Source organism: Harpia harpyja, chromosome 17 (genome assembly GCF_026419915.1).
Source record: "Harpia harpyja isolate bHarHar1 chromosome 17, bHarHar1 primary haplotype, whole genome shotgun sequence".
Lineage (NCBI taxonomy): Eukaryota > Metazoa > Chordata > Aves > Accipitriformes > Accipitridae > Harpia > Harpia harpyja.
The window spans coordinates 28,654,949-28,675,173 of record NC_068956.1 but is presented as its reverse complement, the minus strand read 5'-3'; the positions used below and the strand labels follow the sequence as shown (position 1 = coordinate 28,675,173).

Sequence of the window (20,225 nt, the reverse complement as noted above, 5' to 3'; positions counted from 1 at the left end):
GAATGTGTCCATATGCATGTGCCTTCCCACACACACTTAGTACAACATTTGAATCAGTGCTGATATGTGCAAACCTCTGTACAAACGTTGTCCTCTGTACAAAAAGAATTCAAAGCCTAGATGAGTGGAATGGTTTTCTAGAAAAGCAGCCTATTTTAATCCAGTTAGTGTATCTTGTTGTTCCTATGGTTATACAAATATAATGTACCTTTACCTTAAGCAATGTGATGATGAGATTTGGTCGCTCATAGCACCTAAGCACTATTAAGCGATCATTATTTATCATGCAGTGTAATGTGGTTTATTGTGGTGTGGTAGGTATACATGTTTCTTCCTTATATTGCGCGGGCCCAGTTTTAGCCAGTGAGAACAAAGTATTACGTAAAAAGTAAGGAAAATCTATTAGAAATGCCTCCTGTATTATCCAAAGGAATTAGCATTTGCTAGATTGCCAGTCAGCCAAGGTTTTACAAGAGTTATTGTCATTTTGATTTTCAGATGAGTCATTTGGTATATTGTCCCCGAAGGCACCTCATTATGATTCAGTGCACAGCATATAAAATTACTTAGGCTTTCGGGGCTCCATGGAAAGTGAGTGGGGGTTGCAGTGGCTCAGCGTTGTGAAGCAGCAGCATTATGCTTAATTGACACCTTTGATGTAGCCCTAAGACAGCACCTGCACCTCCCACTGCTGCTCTGAAGACGTCAGCCTTACGCAGAAAAGGCTTCTGCTTATGAATCCTGCATCGCATTCAGCTCACTCTGTGAGCAGCCCCAGCTATCCTTAACTAATCCCATTGCTTCTCAGTTTGGCTACAGCTTGGCTTAGTACAGAGCAGGAATTTTGCTGCTTGCTATTATCAGGTTAAACAGTAAGATTTTGTCCATGTTAGAACTCATAGAAGGTAAGTCAAATGCCTTGTTGATATCCTAGTATGTAAATATTCTCCTCAGATTCAGAATCTGGGAATCTGATTGTCGGTTCTTTTTTTCCTGGTGCTGACGAATGTGGACTATGATAGAACAGTTGCCTGTTTAAGAATATTTACATATATATGTGATACACGCTTCGTAGTGTTTCTATCAGTGCTTCAGCGTGAACTTTATTGATAGCCTCTCGTGTGATTACTTTGTAGTAGAATTCTGTCCTCTGCTGGTATTGTTTTGCTAATTTAGTGGATAATGTCACATGCATGCAAAAGATGCTTCTAAAATGATAGGCACCGACACAGATGAAGGAATTTACTTATTTGGGAAAGTGATGCCTTGCTCTAAGTCAGACTTCAGGTGTTAGGTCCAATTTATTTGCCTCTAGAAAGCTCTTCTGGGTTAAGTCTGAGGTGATGTTTGGGTCAGATAGTATTGCAAAAATCTTTTCAAGTGAATGAGTGAGGAACAGCAAGCAGCTGATTTGTTCTTGTGAGCAGTACTGCTTTTTATTTTTGGTGGGTAGCATTTCAAGCCATAACTAAATGGAATGAAAAGCTTTACATATAGCAAGTGTCTGTTAAGGTTAGCAAAGCACCTTGCTCCCCATCACTTTCAAGCACCGGAACAATAACAGTTTAAGAAAACATGATCATGTTCTCAGGCAGTAACTAAGCAGTCTTTTCTGGTTTGTTGATTATTTGCTTGCACTCTGTATAAAAATTGGCTTCATGAGCCAAAACTCTGAGGAAACAGTTCTTTTGTGAATGACCTTATTTTTAAATTACCTTATGTTTAAAACATTAACCAAAAGCAAATTAATCTGTTCAACAAAGAACGAAACGAAATATGTTTATTTAACTATTTCTTCGCTTTTAATAATGCCTTGTATTTATTTTTTCAATTTATTGCCCTTTTAGTGAATGGAACCCCTGGTAGCCAGCTTTCTACTCCCCGCTCTGGGAAGTCTCCAAGCCCATCTCCCACCAGCCCAGGAAGCCTACGGAAACAGAGGGTAAGGAAATAAGGAAACTGATTTCTGAGCGTGGCTGGGGAGAATCTGGCATAGCCATTATCCGATAGCCTTCTCCCCACTGATTCCTTGTGTGTAGAGTCCTAGGGTGGAAAAGCTTGGCTGCAGTCTTGTTGTGTTTGTACAACACTCTGAAGTGGAATACAACTGTTCTGTGTCTGTCAAAATGCTAAGTATGCTGGGAATTGGTTTATCCTTGAGGGGAAAACCAGGGGTATCTTTCTCCTTTTTTACAAACCTTTTTTTTTATTTTAGTTTCTTTTCCCAAACTTTTCACAACTGGAAGGAAAAGTTCATGTTGTCAAAGACATTTTTTTGGTCTTAATAATGCCGTGGGCATTACGTCACTTGCAAAACCTGCCATCAGCTTTGATTTTGAAGCAAGGTGAAAGAATGCGCTGTGGAATTTAGCTGTGGATTAGCCACGATACCATAGCCTTGTGAAGTGAAGATACTATCAGTACCAAGGCAGCAGGAGACTTGTCAGTCGCTTTGCTGGACCAGAGTTGTTAGTAGCTGTAGGTTTCCCCTAATTATCACGTATAGAGGAATCTACAATGTACCTAAGCATCCAGAATTAAGGTAGTACCTATGTTACCACTGTAACCCTCTGACAAAATATTACTTGTTCAACCCAAAAGGCTCCACACGCTGATTTAATTAATTGTATCTATTCAAAAGCAATGGGACAGATGTCTATGTATCTTCTCTTCTGCTATTTTCTAAACTGTGAGCACTTCGCTATGAAAGCTTCCCTAAGGCAGGACTCCCTATCTCAGACTTGTTTGTAAACACAGTTTGAACACATGCCTTTTCAGTTTTTAAATAAAGACATAATTTTTGTCTCTCAAAGTGAGGGGATTATGTACAAAATTGGCAGTGCTTGACTTTAGAGGCTGGTGCAGACCTGATTCCGCAGATATCCAGGTCAGGAATAGTGTAGCATGGCACGACTCCCTTCCAGCCTGCGTACCCTTCTTCATCTCCGTTGGATACCAGGGAGCTGAGGAATTGTGCGTGCCCAAGTCTTACCTCGGGCTGGGATACAGCCACGGGTTTCTGCCGTGACTTGTTTATAGATGTGGAAGCTGACTGTGATCTCGCAGTAGAGAGACAGCCAGTGAGCGGCAGCTTGAAGCCTCAGGGTAGTGTCATGGTTTTCATCATCTGGTACTCGGAGAGTAACGATGCAGGTTTCAGTTGGGTAGGCTGGTACTAAATTCTTCTTGAATGCAACGTCTTCCACACCTGTTTGTTCTTACTCTCAAAGCTTATTAATGAATCATTAATAAGTCACTGAAGAGGGAACAAAGAGTTTTCCAAATGAATTATACATCGGTGATGTAAGAGTGTCTGTTTAGATGGATGACATCAGTATACAGTGGATTCGTTTGCTGTAAGGCTGTCTCTTGTCATTGGTAACTTTCCTAAACTTCCTTCCCCACCACTGATGCTTCTCTCCCCACAGTGAAGAAATGTTTTTCCGTTAATGTTTGTGGCCGGGTGGGTGGGAACCATGTGGTCAGCTCCATTAGACACAAGGGGGTTTGGGCACAAGGTTTCTGACTTTCAAACGGGAAGAGGAGAGCAGATGGGCTGCTTCTTATCCGGGTTCCCCATGCGGAATTGTAACAGGATCACCGAGTGGCAGGATTATGGATGCAAAGGGATGTGTAGTGGTAACATAATCACGTTGCTAACTATATAGAAAATAAATATTGAAATAAACTATAGGAGTGATAAGACAGTGTTAGAGATTTGAATTCTCTTCTCGGATATTCATATCCAGTCCCCTTGACCTCACTAGGAGACCTTTCATGCTTGTCTGGATTTATTTTAGACAGATTTTTTTTTTTTTTTTTTACCTGATGAAACATGGAATAAATTCATGTAAAAATAGATTGCAATCATGTAAAAATGCATTGCAATAATATTATTTAGGTTACTAAATCAACTGCTCAGAAGTTCAGGGATGGAAACTTTACACTTGCTCTGAGAACTTATTTCAGCTCCTTTCATGTTTAACTTGTGAAGTGAATGAGCTAGAAGTTCACTGTAAAAACATACGATTGTGTTGTTAAAGGTCATATGTGTATTCCAATGACTAAATTAGTGCTATGAACAGCCATTAAACAGTGCTTACTAATCTTAATTTTCTCGTTAGCAGCATAAATGGTGTTCTGGGTTTTTTTAGTACCATCTTTCGTATCTTGCCATTTAAATTTCATTTAGAGTTATTTTATGTACCATATTGTCATAAACCAAAACTGAACACAAAGCATTTTGCTTTGTCTTCAGTGGCTTCAGCTACAGGGCTGACAAGCCAGGTGCAGGAGAAGGTTTATTCCCTAGGAGGTTGTTGAAGTGTTGATATCGTGTGATAGACCTACAAGAGAGAAGGGGAGACTGATTTCAGTGCCTGCCTTGTCCCCAGTGCTGAGAGGTGAGGTGTTCCTGCCCCAGAAGAAGAGTGTTGGCTGCTAGAGCCATGGTCTGGGGTTGAAGGCGATGGCTGGGCTTCTGCCTGGTCTGGGTTTCTCTCTTTACGTGGAGTCTGAGGGAGCTACTGCTCTTAGAACCGAAATAAGGCGCTGGGTCCTGGGAATGCCAGCTCAGCTGTGTAATTCGTTTTTTCTCTGCCCCTCTCTCTGTGCGGTTGCAGTTAGAGGAGTGCCTGTTCTCTCGTGCCACCGGGTAGATGGGATGCCAGTGGTCCGCACTGGATCTGGAAGGCAAGAGGGAACGTCGACTCTAGCATAGCCCGATGCCCCTTGGTGTAACTGGTCAGTCAGCTCTGCAGCATCCCCATCCGAGCGCTATGAGGGAGTTGTAGGCTTGGTACGTCAAAATGCTGAGGGGTCTGGGCAGGCTGCCAGTGCTTTTCCTGGGAAGTACAGGTGAGAGGAAGTCATGCTTTTGAATTCAGAGGCACAAAAAGCAGGGTACTTCTGCAAACTGAGGGATTTCTCCCTGTGAATAATAAAGAGCTGTAAAAATAGTAGAGATGGTAGAACTTTCCAAAGAAAATATTCCTTCTAATTCTGGAGTGCATTAGGCAACTTAAAATAGGGATCAATCATCTTTCTTACTGACATTTCTTCACTCACCTTTTTAAAAAAAAGAAACTCTGGCCTTTGATGGAAGGCTTTCCGTTGATGTAAATAAAGCCAAAAATGCTGCTGTGTTACATACTCATGAAAACAGTATTCTTGCAACCCTACAGACAAAATTTTGTACCCTCAAAAGCCAGAACATAAAAAGATAAAGTCTTATCCTTTCTCACTTGCATATGTATGTGGCTGAGTTGTTTCCAGAAATTCAGAAATCAGTGAAAGTTATATTTTTATAATCTTGGGTGAAATTCAATCTGTATTTGAGGAAAGTAAAGATTTGAAAGATTAATTTCATGGGTGTAATACAAGGACTTGAAAGTGAACTAGGGACCATTTATCAGCTGTCTGGGCTAACTATCAACCAATTGTTACCTTCTGAGTATTTTAACTTGCAGGCTGTGTACTGTAGTTATGCTTTCTTTAGTTTAATTCTTAGTTTAATTCTTTCTTTATATTTATTCTTAAATAGGAAATTAAGATTCTTGTCTTTAAATTGGTATGTACTTAATTGTGTATTTCCAAAGAGGACTAAAACATCTGAAATTCAGATTTATAGCAGTTGAAGTAGAGAGTTACTGTGTTGCACATGCATATAGTTCCTACCACAACAGAGTACAGTTAATGACGCAGACTCAGAAAAGGTGACATGGCAATCATAACAACAAATATACATAATAGCAACCCCCCCATTTTATTTAAGTAGCCTTTATAATAGTTTATGAGCTTATTTTCCCACTGTCTTGTAATCATAGTCATTACTTCAATTAAGGTGGACACTTTATCCCTGATTTTCTGTTGCTGGCCGTTATTTTAAATGTTTTTTCTACTGCCCTAGAGACTACAACCTATAGCATAATAAAAAATGAGATTTAAGGTACCTCTTGACTAATCAAAGCAGTTGAATTCTATGCATATAAGGATTTTTTGAGTTGTGTGTGGCCAAGAATTCTTATTCATTCAGCAAGTTTTGTCCTTTTATTAATCTATGCAAAATAATAAATAGATTCTCCTCATATTTTTTCCAAAATACAGCTCTTCGGCTAATTATAGGCAAGGAAAATTTTTGCAGAAAGGAAAACTTTAAAAAAGTTTCAAGTGTTTAAAAGTATATGAAAACACAGAGAATGTGACCCTGAAATCTTGTGCATGTTTTTGCTTTAAAACAACCACAAGTTATTAAAATAAACACAAAAGTATTTCCTAAATGTTAAAAGTGAGTTCTCACAAGTATCTTCTTTGTAAGTTTGGAATGCATATTTTTTATATGCGTAGGAGTGAGCAGTCACCTGGAAGATACTATTCAAAACTTTGTGGTGTTCCCCTCCCTAGCAAATCACAAGAATTTTTTTCTGTTCTCTATATTAGAAATTCCCAAACTGTATATGCTCAAAAGAAATTTTAATAATTAACTGACTAGTTAGTATTTGGAATGAGATGATCTTGTCTGTTTAAAATTCTTCTTTTGTCTAGATTGTTCACAACAAAATAGAAATGCATTGATCTGATAATGATCTGATATTCACTCTGCCCGTCTAACATGTCTGCTACCGTACGTACACACGCCCGTTGGCAGAATACATGCAGAATAAGCATTCTAGGGAATGAAAAACCCCTTTAAGGGACTTAAATCCCCTTTATATCATGCGCGCAAGTAAAACATAAACCTGCATAGATTACTGAGACCTGTGTAAATTTGCAATTTGTAAAGCATTCACTTTAGGTAGTCCTTGTTTTATAGTATAGCTTTTAGACGTGTTTATTTTTTTGTCTCGGTTACCTTCCTGCGATTAAAAAGAACCCCAAACCAAGGTCAGCCCTAAGCTAGCTCCATCAGCCTTCCTATTCTCACGTGTTCTCGTATTTTGTCTTGTAGTTGTTTTGTTGTATTTCGTAAATACGTTTTATACTTGAAGGTTCCCCCCCAAACGCCTTAAAGGTATCAGAGCTTGGCTATGGGGTGTGCGGGGCCCCTGCCGAGTCGGTGCCCCTCGAAACCGTCGGCTGTGCGTAATTCACCCAAAGGAGAGAGTTCTCCGTCCTCCACCGCCGCTCTTGGCTGAACCTCCTCTCGTTCAGCGCTGTCGTGTGTCTTGGCGAGGACTGTTGCGCTGCGTAGGTCGGGCAGGGCACCGTGTCGTCCCCCAACACCTCTGGCATTGGAGGGCTGTCTGATCCGTCGGAGCGGGCGTTGGAAAGACGAAGCGGATCCCTGCGCTCAGACTCTCCCTCTGCTGTCATGAGCTGGTTGCTCGGCTACCGTCGGAAAGAGCCGGCGACGGGGGGATGTTACGTGCCGAGTTTTTACACATACCCACAGACGCAGAAAAACTGGGGAAAAGACATACCGTTGTCAGTACAATGTAGGTAACGGCAGTATTCAGTGGCAGCGCTCTGGGGCTCAAATGTTGCCGGATCTGTGCTGTATCACCAGCGGGTGGCAAGTTGTGATTACCTTAGGTAAGGTAAGCGCTTACTTTCCTGCTGCTGTCTGTGGAACAGCAAAAAGGGCAACGTTTTCCCTTTAAGGTTAAATTCATATTGCCAAGTTTCCAAAAAACTAGGAGGGTCTCCAGAGCAGACATATATTGTTTTAATAGTGTTTAATAGGAAAGAATAAAAACAAAAAAATTGCCTCTTAGAATATGTTGTACATTGAAACTCCAGCTTTATTTACTAACCATCTATTTGTTGATTAAAAAATAATTGTATGACATTAAGCCAAAAACCTGAGTACATAGAATATGTATATTTTATGTTAAACAATATCTTCTGGTCCACGGTAACAAAAAGAATATAAGACAGTTGCAGTGCAACAAATCAAACACAATAAACAAATGTATACTGCACTTCATCTTACAGGACCTGTATCGCCCACTCTCTTCGGATGATATGGATTCAGTAGGAGACTCAGTGTAAAAGAGAAAATGGAACAATGTTTATGGTTTGTGATTTGGTGAAGGTTTAACATTTTTAAAGAGAATAGCTGCTAATTTACAGTAATAGTGAATCGCACAAAAGAGTTTTGCATATTTGATATTAAAAACATGGGGCCAAATTAATTCTAGTGTGTGGGGGTATTTTTGGCTTTACCACTGCATTTTAATGCAAGAATTTGTAATGAATGAGCCATTGAAAATGTCCATCAAATACAAAACAGCATTGTGCACGCTTTAAGGAACGAAGATTGGATAAGGTGAATATAACGCACAAATCCATACTGGGCACAATTACGAATAGTGCTCTTTTTATCATCTAAGGTACTGATTATATGTTCTGTTTTTACCATCGGTATCTTTATTCATTTTGGTATGAGCAGTTAATGAATACTTTGCTTTTACCAACGAACAGGTAAAAAGCAGAAAATTAAAACCCTGCCATATTAAACTGCTTGCATCACGCTGTCTGATCCCGACACGCACATTTAGAACGCTCTAAGTTTAGTCTTTTTATCTAAATGAAAAGAAAATGGAGAAATCCTGTGTGGTCACAGGACAAAAAGTAAATGCTTTCAAAGCAGTGTTCAAGTTCTCTTCACTGCATTACCATCTGATGACCGTAAACAGAAGCGTGTTCACAGGCAATGTGAACGTTTTACCTGGCACACGCTGTTATACTGATCACCCGTGTGTTGCAAGTAAATATGGACAGATTTCTAAATGAGGAAATACGGGGGCCTGCTGGCTAGCAGCGTTGTCTGACACATGTATGATGGCACCTTTTGGAAAAACACATTTTGCCTGAGAAACGAGTGGTTATTTTCACTTAAGTACAGGAACATCATTTTTTATTTGCTGTAATAAGACATTGTATGCATTTTAAAATGAAAGCCTACAGAAATGGTGGTACTGTAAATCATCCTCCTATTGACCTAATTTCTCTGTTTTCATAATTTCTAGAGGTGGTCATTTTGTACAGCATGAATATGCAAAACTCCTTTAGTGTTAAAGTAGGTCATGCATTATAACCAGTTGCTTAACAAATATCTACTAATTCTATTTGTTTTCTGCTGCTTTATTGTGAGAACCTTAGTCTACTTTAGTTTACGTATGTTGCATATTGCTTTAAAATTTATGTTGTATTTAAGCCCATAGTGTAGCGATCACACGCTTTTACTGTCTTATATCTTTCCTTTCAGTATCTCAGAAAATAATGATTTAAGAATTAGAAATTAGTGTGATTCTGATCCTCAACAAAAATCTATAGAGATTATATTTTTGAGCTACACTAGTGATGATTTAATATATTTTGAAATCAGGAAAATTGACTTAATAGCAGAAAATGTTTAGCTGCCTCATGCTGACTTCTAAATGTAGTGAAATAATTCCTTTACATTGATCTGTCCATAATAAAATTCAGCAGCTGGAAAATGTTGGCATGTGATGTTATAGCTTCACTGTATCGATTTCATTTTCTTTATGGAGGATATTTGCAAAAAGAAGTAAAAGGGCAGCAGAATACAAAACTTACCTTCTCTGTTTTCAATACTTGGTTCCAGTATCACCTGGAGAGAAAGTCATTGATCTGGCAGGTTTGCTGAAGCAGTCAGGTCATTCCCTTTTGAAATGCATGTTTTGTCATTCCTGCTTCAGACTTCAGATCTAAAACTGTTCCCAGGGATAGGAACAGTCCCCAAACATACCCCAATCCTACGGCTGTCCTGTTCTACTGAAAAAGTTTGCAGCTGTGAAGTTACGTGCATTTTTGCCTGTTACGAGGGAATGTCTTTGTAAAATGTATTACTTAATCCCAAGAAATGCGTATTATGTAAAGGTGCATTGGGATCAGTTTCCAAAAATTCAGACAGCTCCACCAGACTGAACAAAATGCATACTGATGTTTTGAAAATTGTTTTTTCCTGTAAAGAAAATAAATTCCAGGAATTTTATTTTTTCTCCCCTCTCCCGTATAGGCTACTGCTGCTTAAGGCAGTTTATTAAGAATGTTTGTTCTGCGCAGGGAGCACAGATTGCCAGCAAACCTGAATCCCATGGCTTTGCTTAGCTGTGGAAAAGAAAAATGGACCCTATATCAGTAATTGTTATCATAGTGAGTTCTCCATCAAGACTGTTTCAAAGAATATGCTAGTCCATAACATTTAATCATTTCAGCATATGACTTGTATTAAGGGGCTATTCAGGGGCAATATGTATCATTAATATTTCATTTAAGGAATGAAAGTCCCTTAGAGATTGAAAAGGTACACTGTTTATGGACTTTGAGATCCCTTTTGTGTGGAATGTAATTCCCATTATACATGAGCAGAAATGAAATGCTTCTTTTAAGCAAGACCAGAAGGTTTCAGTTTATGGGTGAAACTGAAATTGTGTTTCTTGATGCTGTAGTTCTGCTTGCAACAGCACAGGTTTTAGTTTGTCCCTAGATTTCACTGACTGCATTAAATAATGAAATAGCTTAAGCAACTTTATAGTGTTTGAACCTCTTCTAGTTCTCTGTATGCTGCATTATTTGTGCCTACTCTAAGGTGATTATGATGTAGCTAAAGAGTCTTGTATAGTTTGTGAATGCTCTGCTTCCCTTTGAGCTTTATGAATATTTGTGATTATTTCCCTAATGCTTTCTACAACTTTCTGGGGTTTTTTTAATCTCTTTTCTTCTTCTTTTATGCAACAAACAGTTCACATGTGAAGCACAGAATGTGTATGTTTATATTTATACACACAGACACATAGATTAATGGCTTTGAAACCCATGCACAGTTACGTCACATTTGTGGCTTTAAACAAATATGTGGGGAAAATGTGTTGCTGGGAGGATGTTCATCTGGTGGGATTCACTACAGCTCTCGTAGAGTCAGCGGAGCTGCACCCACCTGTACTTGCTGAGCAGCTCCCCCAAGGAAGTCTCTACAATTTTAAGAGATCTCATGTACAAACAAGGGCTAAGTTCTGCTCAGTTTGAAGTTAGTGGCAAAACCACGATTGACTTCAGGGTGGGAAGGATAGGGCCTTATGCACAAATACATAGACACAGACAAAGCATTAATCATGAATTTGAAATGGGTTTATTTTGACATGTTCCGACTTGTGTCTCCTCTTGACCTGCACTGTTCTGCAGTGTATTAAGTCATGCAATATAAGAAGTTCTTTTGCTGAAATCAGTAAAATCTTTAACATTCGTTATCCAATGTGAAAATTGCTTTTCAATTCGTAGAATAATTCAGTGACAGCACATTATATTTAGTTATTTTTCCCTTTAAAGCATTTTCACAGGGCATATATGGCTGTAAAATGAAAATTCTGGGGCTTTAATATTGTGGCTATAAACGTATATTGTGAGAAAGGATACATAATGTTAACCAGCCTTGAAGAACACCTGGGTTGAGATTGTATGGCGTAACAATTGAAATAAATAATAGCGTTTCCTTTTACAGTTTCATACTTCACACTGCGATGTGAACTTTATAGTGCAATATGTTAGAAAAAATGTCCTCCAACTCTAAATGTTAAAATGAATTAACAGGAATACAGAAAAGAACATCTGATCAACCCAAGTTTACCGTTTTGTCAAAAGCAGTAGCGAAACGAGCAAACAGAAGATCTTTGTGGTGCTAAATTACCTCGTCACTTGATGAATACTTAGATTAATGCTGTCTGTGCTTTTTCTTGTACCCAGTTAATGGTATGCAACCAAATACAAGATTGTTCTTTATTTAATCTTCACTTCCAGTTTATCTGTTAGTGACGGGACGAGAGCTTGTAACTGTGAGTGGTCAATAGAGAAATAACCTTGTGTCACGCAGCCAGCAGCAGCTTTTCACGCAGAGCAAAGCCGGCGAGCGCTTGTCCCGCTTTTTGGAAATGGGCGCGCCGCCCCCCCCGGAGACTCCTCCGCTCCGAAAGCAGGGCTGGCCGAGCAGAGCAGAGGCTGTTCTGGGCCGAGTTCGCTGTCGTAGCACCTTTCGGCTGGCTCGGTTTGCCTCTTCCAGCCCGCACCTGATCTCAGGCTGGCCGAGCGCCCTGACGCCCCGCGGAAGGCCATGGGTATGTAGATACGTGTGTCGTGTACGCACTCGTTAGCGAAGGGTTAACACACACGCAGTGCACACGTACATCTTTGTATGCGTTTTTGTGTCCGTATTTGCGCATGTTGGTTATATTCAAATTTGCTTAAATTAACCCTCAGCAGTGAAGTATGAAAAAAGCTGTACTGTATTCAGCGTGTACTTGTTGTCTGATGTTATATGAGGTAATTAGTTTGTGGTTTGCCCTGCAATACAGTGTTTTGGAATTTGGACACTAGTGAAAGAGGAGCTAACGATGTTTGTGCTAAGGCCTCTTCATTTTGTTAGTTGCACTATGATATTGTAAATATTGGCACATTTACAACATAAGTTTAAGATTTTACAAAGTTATGCATACAATTATTTTTTTTAAAGAAAAGTTCTTGGATATTTGCTTTTTAAAATATACCATTTTTGTATTAATGTGATGCAGGAAACCAAAAAAGAAAGCTGTTGATTTATCAACAAAAAATGTAAAACTTGCAAAAATAAATGCCGATGAATGTTTTATTTCATATAATCAGCTGAAGAAAATCACCTTCATTTTTGTGCCATTGTTTCATCATACTGTGTTGTACTTGTGTTTCATATTTGACCATGTCATCCTGGTTGCAATTTGTTGTTTTGCTAGATTTAACATTACTGTAGATTATTGTAAGCGATGTAATAAATATATTTAAAAAATACACACTGTTCAGTGAGTTTATTTTGGAAACATGATTAACAGGCTTTAAAAAAATACTTGCAGTTGGTATCGCTTGTTCGTTTTGGATCAGCATTGTCCATCTCACAGTTCATTTAGTACAAGCATATGGGATTCATGCGTCCTAATGGGTTCCTTTAAATAGTGGATGCATTCAGTGCCTTTTTAAATAGTGAACTTTGGGCTCTAGTGTGTGGAGGCAAAAGATCCTTCAAGGAAGAATTTGGTTTCTAACGGGTCTTTTGGAGACAGTATATATACCTGCCTTGAATTGCTTATGGGTAAGTTTGTGTGCACGCAACGGGATAGACTTGAAGTCTGAAGTGGGAGGTTAGTAGACTATCCAAAGCAAGGTACCGGCTCCCTGCTGACAACTCAGCTGCAGCAGCACCCCTCGTAAGACAAGTATTAGGAAAATATGCCTGTGGAACACTAAGAGTACTGAAACATACCCACGGTGTTTTAAAATAAGTACCTTGTTTTCTTGATATGTCTTTCCACTCTTTAAAAATACATATCTATAGGCTAATTTTATTTTGTGTTGGGCGGGGGTGGGGGAAGAGAGATGTTAGTTTCTGACATGTCATCTGCCAGTCTGATGCTTCAGCTGATGTTCAGACACTCTCCTAGAGGGATCTGTGGGCCTGATAAAAGTTCTAGTTTTGAAACTCTCTTGGTTGCTAGTAAATAGGTCTGCCTAAAAAAGGTGTGCAGACATAGAAAGGAAACAGTATTATAGAAATGAGGAAGAGTAGAAAAAAAATAATGGAGGTTTCTGTCTCTACCAAGTAACAGTTAAGAATACCAGGAGAGCTTTTAAAATATAACTCAAATAGATTCAACATAAAAGTGGTGATTGTGCTGTGCCCTTAATTAGGTGGAAGAAATAAGAACCTCCTTTGATGGCCTTTCAATTTTTATTCTGTAGTTGAGTGGAAAATTTTACTTGTGTATAACTTTAGAAAAGGAAAAAGGAAACTTTCACATTGCTTCACCGCACGTGTAACTTTTTATGTTAACCACAGTATGGATACGGTAATGACAGGTCAACTTCCGATACCATGAATCTGATACTTTTTTTTTTTTTAGATCATCAATCTTTTCTGGAGGATGCCAAAGGTTGAGTGAGCCTACAGTCTGAATTATGGCTCAGCTTTGGAAGCAGCTGTTAGGAGCTAGCGGAGGTTAGATTTAAGTTTACTGTTAAAAACCATATAGGAAACTATGCTGGTCTTTCAGAATGACGTTGTTACACAAATCAAATGAGTGTATAAGCAGTCGATGCTGCAGCTTAATAAGAGGTTCCTAATAAAACAAAGTTCTTCAGCTTGAAAATGTAACTTCAGTCTGTCAGCTCCATTTCCTTGCAAACCCTCCCACTTGTCCCTCTGTCCCTCAAAGAAGAAAACCAACACAAGTTCCTGAATGACTACACCAGATTATTGCTTGTTGTTTGATCTTAGCTCTTCACCAAGCTGTATAAGTCCTGAATTGCATAAATGAACCAAAAAATACCATTTCCCTATGTATGTAGGGCCTCTCTTAAGTCAAGTGTCTAACAAGACAGGGCAGGATGTAGAACTGTGGATAAGAAGCAGGTTCGCATACATTTTTTATTGTTCCTTTCCAGATGAAGCAGTTTATAAATAAATTTGGATCTTATGTGTCAGTTTAGTGCAGTGTCTGAATTTGAAAAGAAAACAATTGCATCATTTCTCTTTCTATACATTGAATTCCATTGGCTTCCATTCTTTCGGCATGAAGATTTTGGATTTGATGTTTCTCCATGAAGTAATTTTTTGCCAGCTCTGTACTGTTGACATGAAAACTTTTTTCCCCATCTCAGCTGGCTGGGCCAAAAAATGTAAGCGATTAAACAAAAGAAAATCAAAACCATTTTTGGCTGGATAGAGTTGGGAGAGGGCGTTTCAGTGTAACCCTTTGCTTCTCTCTAAATTGAAAAATAAAAAAATGAGTTTGCCTTCTTAAAAATTGCATCAAAATATATTATTTTACTGTTTTAAACCAGCTGTCCTCTGCTTTACCTTTTGTTCTCTGGAGATGTACCATTTTGTTGTATTGACTCGCTTATTTCTTGCTTAACACTGTTACATCTTACAGGAATTCAGAGTCCTTCAGAGCTAATGCCTACACTGGACTGTTGTCTTTATTTTACCATTAACTGTGATGATCTTTAGGCTAAGGAGCTGACTATGTCAGGAATTCATGGCGGCTACCTTGCAAAGGTTATTTATAACCAGCCTGAACGCTAGTATGGGCTCCAAAAGAGGTGAGCGTGGTTGCTTAACTGTTTAGTTTGGGGTTTAATGCTATTTATCCTTGCTGAGTTGAACTTCATCTTACACATATTACTGACACACATAGCTTTTTGTATGTTTTTAAAATTCTGTAGAATTCTTCAGTATAGCGGAAATCTTTGGAGGCATCATTTAAAGACATTAATAATTCCCTTATCCTGAGCCTCCTTCCTGAATTCACACTTTGTTTACTAATTTTAATCTTTGCTTCATTAAGCCTGTTTCTAAAAGAGCAGAACTCTGCATGAGATCCAAACTTAGCGTTACACCTGTGTGCATTTCTGTTACTCACATTTCATCCAGATGCTTCCTTCATGCTAGGAAAATACAAAGGCATCTATTGTTGAGAGACTTTGCAGCCTCCATATGCGCTAATAAAGGTTTTGAGAGGTTTGGAAAATATAATGCAGTATTTGGGGTTTAAGATTCAGGAATCTGAATTGCATTAACAAACTTCCTAGTCATACTTGTTTCTTTTCATAACTGCTGGTACTGGTGGTCCCCAAGAATAATTCCTGCTCTTTAGTTGGAGGGGGCTTTTTAAGATTAATTTAGGGCAAAGGTGAGTATGGGGAGAGAGGAATTACAGTAATATTTATTTTACTGCCTTTTTTTCATGGACATAGCACAATTTCCACTGAGATAGAAACTATTTACAAAACAGTTGCTAAATAAATCTCCCAGTGAGACATGGATGAAACTCTATAGCACTAATGTTTCCGTTCACATCAATGAGATGTGTGGTGTGCTGGCCATCTGTTATATAAACCTGAATAGGATCTGAAGTCCTTACACCAAAGCCCTGATTTTTTTATGCCATCGCTTTTATGGAGGTGTGCCATAAAAATGGCCATGTGCTGGCAACCTGTGCAACTGGACCCCTTTAAATCTGTGTAAAAGTGATGACATTTCAAGCACCTCAGCATCTCTTAAAATTAAAACAGCTAATTGCATTAAGGTCTGTGTGTTGAAGAGATTATACCCTTGCTTAGAGTTTGTTTTTCCCCCTCCTCCCCATCTGCAATATCCCTGATGGAGTCCACAGCTGTGAGAGCAACAGTGTGCACGACAGAATGCCTCGCGATTGGCAAGCCAACTGGAAGGAACGCCGAGACCCACAAGGATTGCTGGACCCGGAGGGCTTTCAGCTTGTGAGAACAACGAGCTAATTAAAGTCTAAATAACCAGAATGTCCTTCTAGCTGAAGTAAAGAGAAATAAATAAATGCCTGCATGTTGTTCCAGAGGACTGAATAAAGACGAAAATATTTGTGTCGTGTTTACCTAGTAACGTTTCTTTAATTGTGAAAGGGGGTCCGTCAGCAGACTTGGTGAATATGTGCAAATGTACAGTTCCTGATTTCTTTTTAATCTGTTGTGTTAATAGGACGGGTTCAGCAAAGGTAATGAAAAGTGTGTGTTTTCTTCATATTTTTCAACTGATTTAAAAATTTTAAAGTTTTAAAAATCTCGGTATGTATTTTTAGCAAATGTCGTCTTAGCTACTGCTTCCTTGTCACTGGTGAGCTCTGCTTCTGCTCCCACGCTGGTGCTTTGCCCGCAGATCGCACTGAAGGGGCTGTATGCTTTGTTTGCAGACCTTTGGTACAGTATATGCTACTAAGGCATCACTTTAGTTCTTCTTCAGTTGTGAATATCATCTTAGCCTTCCCATCCTTACACAGTGTCAGTAAGAAAAGAAATGGGGGCACTTAAAAATCGATCTCATATCGATGTTTTATTTCCTTTAAATTTTCTACAGGCCACTTTTTTTTCTGTTTGTTTAGCTAAACCTTGGCTAAATACATATTTAGGGAGCTATACCTAAGACAGATATTTAGGAGTGAATTTAATTTCAGTCGTGTGTAGGCCATTAAGATTGTTTGTATTTAAAGTGAAGCACTTGCTGTAGCGCTTTGCTGAAATGGGCCCTCGAAGAAATCTAATTTTGGAAGGACTGAGCGGTCACAGTTCTCAGTTAAACCTTGTCTTGAGGGTCCTTGAGAAATTCGGTTCCCAAACAGAAATTTGAGTCCCTCTAGGCACCTATTCTGAGAATATGTGTCCACCGAGTTAGGTCTCAATTTTCACTTCTCCCATTCTCACAAATGAGAACAATGGGTGCGAAACTCCGTAAAGGGACTGTCAGACTGCTGAAGAAAGCTGCAGCGGTGTGTAGTCGGCAGTCTTGACCTAACATCTGCTGAAAAGTGTAATCTCACTATTTAAAATTTAAAAAACTGAATAAAGTAGCTGCTTGATAATCTATTGAAAAGCTAGCACTAACCTTTTTGTGTTGTACACCTGAAATGTCGTAAAGATTCATTCCTGGTTGCATCTGTAACAAATATTAAACGTATTTAAATTGTAATTCCTTTAAGAAAATACTGTGGAGCGGGAAGTAAGAAATTGGATGCCTGGTCTAGGAAAACAAACAGACGCAGGAGAATGAGTAGAGAAAACATGTTTTTCTGCTTATTTTACAAGCAGGAGTGTAAAGGAAACAATTCTCTCATTACATGTGTATAAAAATAGGCTTTGAGAGTGACTTCTCCAGGCATGAGAACTCCTAGCATTTTCCTGTTACCTTGATCCTCATCTGCTCCCTTGTTCAGAAACGAACCAGAGGTAAGTTTTACTGAGACGTCCTGCAGCGTTTAGCACAGGAATAGCACATACATAAACACATCCTAATCTTGAAACAAGGGCAGCAATATCTTAGCAAACTGCATAAGATCAGTCAGTGCTCACTTCTGTTGTCAAGAGGCAGCAAAAGTATTCCAAAAACTGATTAATGCAATTTTTAATTCTAGTCAAAGCTCAGAAGAAATGCTTGGATGGATGAAAAGAATGAGCTGGGGTTGATTAAAAGGAAAAAAAGGCAAAGAATCTCTTGGTAGATGGGATGTGCAAGCTCGCAGGATTATTTAGTGAAAAATAGGCCAAGTTCAGCCTTTGTCTAAATCATCTGACCTTAATCTATTGTGGGAGAAATTAAAAGTTAGTCTGTTCAAATGAACTCAGCATCCTGGCCAGCTTTTAAGTCTGCTGACTGCCTTCTCCCTGGCTCCGTACTCTGCAAAAATCCCAACTGCTGCATTGTTAGTTATTCAGTTGCTGGCTGTGCTCTGCGGTGGCAGAGGAGAGAGATCATTCCAAAGAAGCTGTATTAAATTTGTAAAGTGGATTGGCACCCTTATTGCGGGCATCTAGATACCTTGCAAACGCAGATCAGGAACTGATAGTGTTAGTTGCATGCAGTACAGCCTGCAATTTATGTGATATATAGATTGAAGGAGGTGAGGAAATACTGCAGCGCTTCGTAACCTTTCAGCGTGCGAACTATGTGAACCCCAGAAAGTTTTCGTTCTGGAAATCGTCTGAACGGTTCTCACTTACGTTGCAACACGAGGACCTGAGGAAATGCTCAGTTTTGCTGTGAGTTTAAAGGGCCACTGTTGCACCGTTAGCTTCTCCTGATTTCCTCTGATGACGGGAGAATCCTGAAGATATGTTTGTACAATCGTTACGCAGCACAGGATAGATGTTTTGGGTGAAATCCAGGCCATCTCATATGTCTGTGTGGGTTCGTCCATCTAGATGCGTGATGAAGCAGTCTTCTTGAAGTACATGCCCGGAGTCCATACGTAACACCGACGGGTGCTTTGGAAGGCTTCCCTTCTGAGATCCTGCCTGCTACTCTTTTGGCATCCAAGCTGGGTGGCTACGAGCCTCCTTCTAGAGACTATAGAGATACCATCCTCTCCCCATTAACTGTACAGGCAAATGTAGACACTTGCTGTACAGGTACTTGAAAACGAGGTCCGGACTCATGCCTCAAGTGAGCTATACCCAATCAAATGCTTTTCCAAGAAAGCAAACATTTTTCACCCTGACATTTTATTTTCTCCATATAGTACCATGGTGATTTGTCCCTTCTAGACCACAACTGGGGAGGATTTCACCAGAAGGAGGTTTGCGAAATTGAGGAATTCTGCCTGTAACAAAGCCAGCGTCGGTCTAAACAGACGTTGGTGCTTCTAGTGCCTGCTGGGTTAACGGTGTGGCTGAAAAAGCAGTCTCCTGCCTGCAGAGGGCATGCAGCTCCTCGGTTTTCCCTGCCAAAACGTGTGTGGAATAGCGAGAAACTAGTAGACCATACATAAAAGTGTTGCTGCGCATTGCTGCGTGTGATGGGTCAGGGATAGCTCCGTGTACGCAGGGGTACCGAAAGTGTGAATTCAGTGGAAAAATTGGACTCGTTCCCAAGCATCCACATATCCCTCCACCAAAGTAAATTGATGCTTTACATAGGGAACACCGAAGCCTCCCCGGGACATGTGTCCAGCACGCACATGCTGCAGGTACTCGTGCTCCTTAAAAATCATCTGTTTTCGTTTGTGTCTCTCCATTTCCAGAGCTCCCAACACAGTGGCTCCTCTACCTCATTAGCATCCACCAAAGTCTGCAGCTCTATGGATGAAAACGACGGACCTGCAGAAGGTAACGTTTGAAGGCTGACATTTCAAAGCAGTCGGTGTGGCGATAACAGCAGCTGTGTGGGAAATGAGTCATTCCTTCTGCCGGGGACGGTGGGAGCGTGGCGGGCGGGATGACTCTCCGAGAGGAGGCTCGTCAGTCTTAGCACACCAGTTGGGTTCACTCTGGATCGGATTTGGTCTGGACATCCCTGTTCGGAGGTGGTTTTGTTGCAGGATGCTCAAGGTGCTAGATCTGCAGGTGACGCAGCGCTGGCTGGATTATTTCAGTGATTTTTTGTCTCGTCTGTCGCGGTACTAAAGAACCTGCTGCAGTCCTGGGCCTTTACCCAAAAGTGATTAGTCTCACCCCATACTAAGGCTGAGGGATAGTGTCCGCTCAAATACTGCCAGTCCACACGCGGGTATACGTTAGTGTGTGTGTATGGTCCCGTCTGACACTAACTCGTCGTGCTGCCTGTGACTGCAGGCAAACCCCAGCCTCCTTGTGCCGTAACATTCGCTTTTAATACTACACTGGAACAAAGGACAGATAAAAATACAGTTAAACCCTCTGTCTTAAAGAGTGTAAATTCAAGTCACATTTCTGAGAGGCATTTTTTTATATAGTAG

General features: G+C 39.9%; 1 protein-coding gene across 4 annotated transcripts in view; it reads left to right on the top strand.

Moving 5' to 3' along the window:
* The window catches only part of DCLK1 (doublecortin like kinase 1), a 246,668-nt gene that overhangs the window by 178,460 nt on the left and 47,983 nt on the right, over positions 1–20,225 (top strand). For 2 of the 4 annotated variants that reach the window (XM_052812468.1, XM_052812469.1), the window contains exons 5-6: positions 1,848–1,942; positions 19,533–19,617. In XM_052812468.1, coding sequence (XP_052668428.1) covers positions 1,848–1,942; positions 19,533–19,617 — 180 coding nt within the window. Of the gene's footprint in view, positions 1–693; positions 906–1,847; positions 1,943–7,932; positions 9,115–19,532; positions 19,618–20,225 lie in introns of those variants that run through there. The other 2 variants (XM_052812470.1, XM_052812471.1) reach the window with 2 other exon arrangements.